General features: G+C 51.8%; 1 protein-coding gene and 1 non-coding gene across 3 annotated transcripts in view; one reads left to right on the top strand and one right to left on the bottom strand.

Annotated features, from left to right (window-relative positions):
• Positions 1-7,334, bottom strand: part of IL17REL (interleukin 17 receptor E like) — a 23,054-nt gene that overhangs the window by 6,118 nt on the left and 9,602 nt on the right. The window contains exons 3-7 of one of the 2 annotated variants that reach the window (XM_037730081.1): positions 1,344-1,493; positions 1,020-1,129; positions 718-832; positions 438-482; positions 70-209 (exon numbers count right to left, since the gene is read on the bottom strand). In XM_037730081.1, coding sequence (XP_037586009.1) covers positions 70-209; positions 438-482; positions 718-832; positions 1,020-1,129; positions 1,344-1,493 — 560 coding nt within the window. The remainder of the gene's footprint in view (positions 1-69; positions 210-437; positions 483-717; positions 833-1,019; positions 1,130-1,343; positions 1,494-7,334) is intronic. The other variant, XR_005196391.1, reaches the window with a different exon arrangement.
• On the top strand, positions 4,789-4,929 carry LOC119467773. The gene has a single exon (XR_005196397.1). It is a non-coding gene; the product is annotated as a U4 spliceosomal RNA (small nuclear RNA).

Here is a 7,334-nt window from a genome sequence, read left to right on the forward strand (position 1 = left end):
GCGGGGCGGGGCGGTGCCGTGCGGGCGGTGGGCGGGGCGGGGGCCTCGCCGTGGGCTGGGGGCGCTCACTAGCACGGGGGCGCCGGCGTCCTTGCAGGTGAACAGCTTGAGGCAGAGCCGCACGAAGTAGGCGGGGCTTCCCGAGGCCCGGGGCACCTGCACCAGAACCGCCTTGCGCCTCCGGTCCACCCAGTAGCTGAGCCGCCCGGCTGCAGGAGGGCGGCAAGTCGGGGTCGTGCTCGGACCTGCGGTCACCGACGCGAGGCTCTGTCTGTCCCGAGAGCCCCGACGTGACGGCTCCCGCTTGGTTCAGGCGTTTGGGAGTCGCCCACCTGAGGACCCTCTAGGATTTCCCAAGTGGGCAGAAGACCCCAGGGAGAGGAAGCCTGTCGCAGCGTCCGGGCGTCTTCCCAAGGGCGTCGAAGTGGGGAACTCACCGAGGCAGTCGGGCACGCTCCTCCCCACGTCCTCCTCTCCGCAGCCTGCAAACCCAGAGGCAATGGCGGGGTGCGGGCTGCTCTGCTCTCACCGCACCCCTCTCCCCCCTCCCCCCCGCCCCGTGCCTCTGCAGTGCGACCTCGACCTCGAATTAAGCCAAAGGCCTTGCAGGCATCTGCCCAGCATGAGGTCCAGGCCCCTGCCCTGGGCAAGTCCCACCCCAGACCAGGCCCTGGGGGGTGAACGCAGCTATGCCCAGGGAGGCCCTGGGGATTCTACCTTCCACGAGGTGCCACTGGTCCAGCTGGACCCCGCAGAAATGAGGGATGGTTCTCAGGGTGACATAGAGGTGCTGTGCCACGCTCACCTCAAAGCAGCCAAAATGCACCTGGAGCTGAGCAGGTGCAGGTGTGAGCTTCGTGGACCCACTGGCACTGCCCACCCAACCCAGCCAGTTCCACTTGCATGGCTCGAGCCCAGGGCAAGGGATGGCACCCAGAAGGAGGGGCACCCAGTCTTTGGGACTTGGGTGGCACAGCCCCAGGATGGGCTGCCACATCAGAGCCTGGCCCTGGCCTCACCTGCTGCCCCACCTGCTGCTGGTGGGAGGCCCTGGCCACCCACACGCTCTGACACTGCGTCTCCTGGGTGTCCAGGCTTGTGGTGCAGGCCTCCAGGCCCCGCAGGCGCTCTGGGTGGAGGAGGGGCCCATGGGGTGTGTCAAAGCAGGTCACCCCGGCTCTGGATGGGGCGTGGGACCCCGTTCCTCCACCTTCTCTCTGTGAAGTGCGGTGAGCAATGCCCCCTCCCCCACCAGGCCACCCAGGGTTTGATGGGAATAAAAGGCACCTGGGCCCACTGCTTGACCTCCAGGTGTCACTCCCACCCTCGAGGCCGCCTCTCACCGTGCAGGGTGATGGAGGCGCATACACGCAGGAGCAGTGAGCAGCCGTTAGGGGTGATGCACTGCATGGCAGTGGAGGGGGTCAGGGTCTCCAGGACAGACATGGACATGGACACGGGGCGTGGCTGGCAGAAGCTGTTAAAAATGTTCCCTGGGGAGGGAGAAGGAGCATGAGGCCTCGAGTTCCGGGTGCTTGGAAAGACTTTGTGGGTGGTTCCGTGAAGGGGGAGAGCCTGGGGGCTGCAAAGTCTTCTGCTAGGGGGTCTTTACTCTCTCACCCCAAGCCAACTGGGGAGCCAGCCCCCTGGCATGTGGGGAGCCCACCTGAGACACTCTGAAGTGTCGGTGGTACCCAGGGTGGGCTGGGGTCAGGAGAGCAGACTGCACACCAGTCTGCATCAGAGCGGCGAAAGCTGCGGCCGCACCTGGCAGCAAGGGGGCATGGGGCCCACCCTTTCCTGCTGGCAAGCTCTGCTCAGAGACGAACAGCAGAAAAGGTCAACGCAGCTTTGCTGGGACATCTGGGCGTGACTCCAAGGTTGCTGCAGCCCAGGCCTCCATCCCAGGGAGGTAGCTGCATCGTCACAGGCAGGACTTGCCCCCAGGGCCTTTGGCTTTGAGACCCAACGCCATTGCCGGCAGTCTCACCAGACCTGGGCAAGGTGGAGCTGGGGTATCATTTTGGGCACTGGGGGCTGAGCAATTTTGCTGCCTTTACTCAGCCAGGTTTGCAGGTAGGACTCAGCAGAACTTCACGTGAGCCACGGAGCCTGGCAACTCCGCCATTCCACAGGAGGACTGCCACCTTCTTTACAGAAGGCATGGCCACGGAGGCATGGGACCCACAGGCTGTGGGTGAGACAGTGCAGCTGCTGCTCAGTGGAGCCCACACGGAACGCAGCACGCTGCTGAGGCAGGAGAGTAAGGAATGAGGGTAGCCAGGGACTAAGGGAGAAGCAAAAGCGCAGCAGGTGCAGCCAGTCCCAGCCTCCCTCCTGTGATAATGAGACACTCCACTTCAGCCTTTGATGGGTTGCAGGCCAGTTCTCCATAGAGTGTAACCCACTGGAGGGTTCTAACCACAAGCAACCATTTCAAGACAGTGGACATGAGGAAATGAAACACGGTGAGTCCTGGGAGACGGGGAACATCCAGGGAGCTCTGCGAATGCCCCACCATCTTGGGGGTGTTCCCAGGCAGTGGTGGGGGTGGCGTCCCATGTGGAGCTTGGCACACTCCCTGAGCTGAGGAGCTGGATGGAGCGCCCTGGCAGTGGGGGCTTCCTGACCGAGTATCAGAGGGGGGAGGATAATGCAGAGAGAAAACTCTGGGGAATATTCACTTTGCGGATACTCGGAGTATTCATGAACACATGCGTGTGAGGGAACCACCAGAAACGGAGAAAGAACCGCCCAGAAAAATTTGAGGGAGTGGGCCAGGCGCGGTGACTCAGGCCTATAATCCCAGCACTTTGGGAGGCTGAGGCGGGAAGATCAACTGAGACCAGGAGTTCAAGACCAGCCTGGCCAACACAGTGAAATCCTGTCTCTACTAAAAATACAAAAATTAGTTGGTGTGGTGGTGGGTGCCTGTAATCCCAGCTACTCGGGAGGCTGAGGCAGGAGAATCACTTGAACCCAGGAGGTGGAGGTTGCAGTGAGCAGAGATCACTTCATTGCACTCCAGCCTGGGCAACAGAGCGAGACTCCAAAAAAAAAAAAAAAAAAAAAAAAGCCAGGTGCGGTGGCTCATGCCTATAATCCCAGCACTTTGGGAGGCTGAGGCAGGCAGATCACAAGGTCAAGAGACCAAGACCAGCCTGGTCAACATGGTGAAGCCACGTCTCTACAAAGAATACAAAAATTAGCTGGGCGTGGTGGCACATGCCTGTAGTCTCAGCTACTTGGGAGGCTGAGGCAGGAGAATCGCTTGAACCCGGGAGGCAGAGGCTGCAGTGAGCTGAGATCACGCCACTGCACTCCAGCCTGGTGACAGTGTGATTCCGTCTCAAAAAAATTTTAAAGAATTTGAAGGAGCGTATCTTGGACTCACACAGGCTTGGGACTAGCCCCTGTTTGCAGCCAGACTGAGAACCTCATGACTCAAAGGGCACTGGGTACAGCACATAGAAGAGTTTGTCTCATTAGAAGGGGAGAATTAATCTTAGACTGAGCATTGCTCTGGTCCTTTCTAACAAATCGAAAAAGTAAAACCAATAAGACTAAGTTGTCTCCAAGAAACTTAACTGTCTGCCAGGAAAAGGCTCAAGAATATTTGTGGGAATAAAGAAAATGTTGTTTTTTCTCCCAGCACACAACAGGGTAAAATTCACAATGTCTGGCATCCTGTAAAAAATTACAAGCCATGCAAAGAATCAGGGAAAAAAACCCTAATTTGGAGAAAAATCAATTAAAACGAACACAAGTTTGTTTTTTTTGAGACAGGGACTCACTTTTGTCACGCAGGCTAGAGTATGAAATCTCAGGTCACTGCGACCTCTGCCTCCTGAGCTCAAGTCATTCTCCCTCCACAGGTGTGCAGCACCACACCCAGCTAATGTTAGTATTTTTTGTAGAGACCAAGATTTCACCATGTTGTCCAGGCTGCTCTCGAATGCCTGGGCTCAAGGGATCTACCCACCTCAACCTCCCAAAGACCCGGGATTACAGGTGTGAGCTATTGCATCTGGCCAAAAGGATCTACCCACCTCGACCTCCCAAAGTGCTGGGATTACAGGTGTGAGCTATTGCATCTGGCCAAAACTAACACAATATTGACACGCAGAATTAGTAGACAAGAGGCCGGGCACGGTGGCTCATGCCCGTAATCCCAGTAGTTTAGGAGGCCAAAGCAGGCAGATCACTTGAGGTCAGGAGTTTGAGACCAGACTGGCCAACATGGTGAAACTCCATTTCTACCAAAAATATAAAAATTAGCTGGGCATGGTGGTGCCTGCCTGTAATCCCAGCTACTCAGGAGGCTGAGGCAGGAGACTTGCTTGAACCCAGGAGGCGGAGGTTGCAGTGAGCTGAAATCATGCCACTGCACTCCGGTCTGGGTGACAGAAGGAGACTCTGGCTCAAAAAAAAAAAAAAAAGACAGGAACATTAATACAATTATTACTGTATTCCATACATTGAAAAGTTAATTATAGACATAGGATACATATTTAAAAAAAAAAAAATCCAACTTCTAGAACTGAAAACCACAATGTCTGATTGAAAAATACATCAGATAGTATTAACAGCGGGTTAGACACTGCAGAGGTGGGGGTGGGGGGAGAGGGAGAGGTGCTGGGGGACACAGCAATAGAAACTCTCCGAAAAGAAGCAGAGAAATGATGGTGATGATGATGAGCAAAGCATCAGTGGCCTGTAGGACAACCACAAGTGACCTCATATGTATAATTGGAGTCCCTGAAGGAAAGGAAGAAATTTTAAAAACTCAGGTTTGCACAGTGGCAGTATCGTAGCCAGTGAGGTTTATCCAAGGTGCGATTATTGCTAATTGAAAACTTTTCCCAATACCCCACCACGACGACTTGAAATATAGTTGGCATTGGCAATTTTTGACAGTCTCTATGGAAACTGAATAAAAAAAATTTAAACTCAAAAAAAAAGATGGAAAATTTCCAAACTTGATGAAACTATGGGAGTCACAGATCCAAGAAAATCAATGAGTGCTAAATATAAGAAACATGAAGAAAACGACACCAAGGCGTATTATAATCAATTTGCTTAAAAACCAATGATAAAGAGAAAATTCTATACTATGTAAAAAACACCTTTCCAAATTAAGAGTAAAGGTTTCTTTTGCAGACAAAAGCTGGAAGAATTTTCACCAGAAGACCCACATATCAAAGGATGTTAAAGAAAGTCCTTATAGCAGGAGGGAAAATAGTAACAGATGAAAATGGCGCCAAAGGAATAAAGATATCATAAATAGTAACTGGTGCTTATGGGAGATAGTTTGGCTGCGCTCAAGGGCTTACACCTGTAATTCCAGCACTTCAGGAGGCCGAGGTGGGCGGATCATGAGGTTGGGAGTTCGAGACCAGCCTGGCCAACACGGTGAAACCCAGTCTCTACTAAAAATACAAAAAGTAGCTGGGCATGGTGGCAGGCGCCTGTAATCCCAGCTACTGGGGAGGCTGAGGCAGGAGAATCACTTGAACCTGGAGGCAGAGGTTGCTGTGAGCCACGATCACGCCACTGCACTCCAGCCTGGGTGACAGAGCGAGACTACGTCTCAAAACAAAAACATGGCATCGTTCCTTCAGCCACATATATGCAAATCTATAAGAAAGGTGATACTGTAGACATGAAGGGAACTGTTCATAAGGGAAGCCCACAGGTGTTCCCACGGCAAAGCTGGAAGAGTTGACGGTTTCCCCAGCATGCTGCCGGCATTGTTGAAAATGAACAAGTTGAGGGCAAGATTCTTGCCAAGAGAATCAATGTGCACATCGAGCATGTTAGGCACCCTAAGAGCCGAGACTGCTCCCTGAAACGTGAAGGAAAATGATGAAAAAAGGAAGCCAAAGAGAAAGGCTCTGGTTCAGCTGAAGTGCCAGTCCCAGCCCGCTCCGCCCAGAGAAGCACACTGTGAGAACCAGTGGGAAGGAGCCTGAGCTGCTGATTATGAATTCACAGCATAGTAGGTGCTAAAAAAATAAGACCTCTGGACTACACAAAAAGAAAAACACAACATATAAAAACCTCTTAGATGCTTCTAAAGCAGCATTTTGGGGGAAATTCGCATCAACTCCTAACCTAGAAAAGAAGAAAGATCTCAGTGACTTTAGCTTCCACCTGAAGGAACTAGAGAAAGAAGAAATGACACCCAAAGTGAAAAGAAGAAGAATAAAATCAGAGTGGAAACCTAGGCAGTGGAAAGCAGAAGAGCAGTAAAGAAAATAATGAAACCAAATACTTAAGAAAGAATACCGGTTTTACTGATGCTTCCAGAAAGCGGATGATGAAGGAATCCTTCAGAACTCACTCTCAGGCACCAAAACCGGACACAGACATTACAAGAAGAGGCAACTGCAGGGCGACAAAGACTCTAAACAAAATGTTGGGAGGTGACCCCACGGGCAGAGGGAAAGATGATGTCTGTGGTGGGTTGTCCCACACGTGCAAGGCTGGCTTCACATGAGAAAATCAACCACTGTAACCCACCGTGTCCACAATTTTTTTTTTTTTTTTGAGATAGAATTTTACTCTGTCGCCCAGGCTGGAGTGCAATGATGTGATGTTGGTATACCGAGACCTCCACCTCCCGGGTTCAAGAGATTCTCCTGCCTCAGCCTCCTGAGTAGCTGGGATTACAGGTTTGAGTCTGGCTAATTTTGTACTTTTAGTAGAGATGGGGTTTCACCATGTTGGCCAGGCTGGTCTGGAACTCCTGACCTCAGGTGATCCGCCCACCCCGGCCTCCCAAAGTGCTGGGATTACAGGCGTGAGCCACCAGGCCCAGCTGACAAAATTTTTAAAAACCACTATGATCATCTCAATAGTCACAGAAACATTTTTGACAAAATTCGTCATCCATTCCTGATTAAAAAAAGAAATCTCAGCAAACAGGGAATGAAATTTCCTCAAATTGTTAAAGATGATCAATGTGTGATACAGGTGAAAAACCTATGTCTAACATCACATTTCACAGTGAAAGAATAGATTATTTCCCCCAGATCAAAAACAAAAAAATCCCTGCTCTTCTCAATCCCACTCAATACCGCAGTGGGGGACCCTACTCCACAAAATGAGGCAGGAAAAGAAATTGGCTTCCACTTGGAAGAAGTGAAGTGTGTTCCTTTGCCAATGACATGATTGTCTCTGCAGAAAATGTTAGTGTCTACAAAAAAAGCACTAAAACTAATAAGTTTAGCAAAATTGCAGGATACGAGATCAATATATAAAAAATCCGGTCCGGGCGCGGTGGCTCACGCCTGTAATCCCAGCACTGTGGGAGGCCGAGGCGGGTGGATCAC

The sequence above is a fragment of the Cebus imitator genome, unplaced genomic scaffold (genome assembly GCF_001604975.1).
Source record: "Cebus imitator isolate Cc_AM_T3 unplaced genomic scaffold, Cebus_imitator-1.0 Scaffold329, whole genome shotgun sequence".
Classification (NCBI taxonomy): Eukaryota; Metazoa; Chordata; class Mammalia; order Primates; family Cebidae; genus Cebus; species Cebus imitator.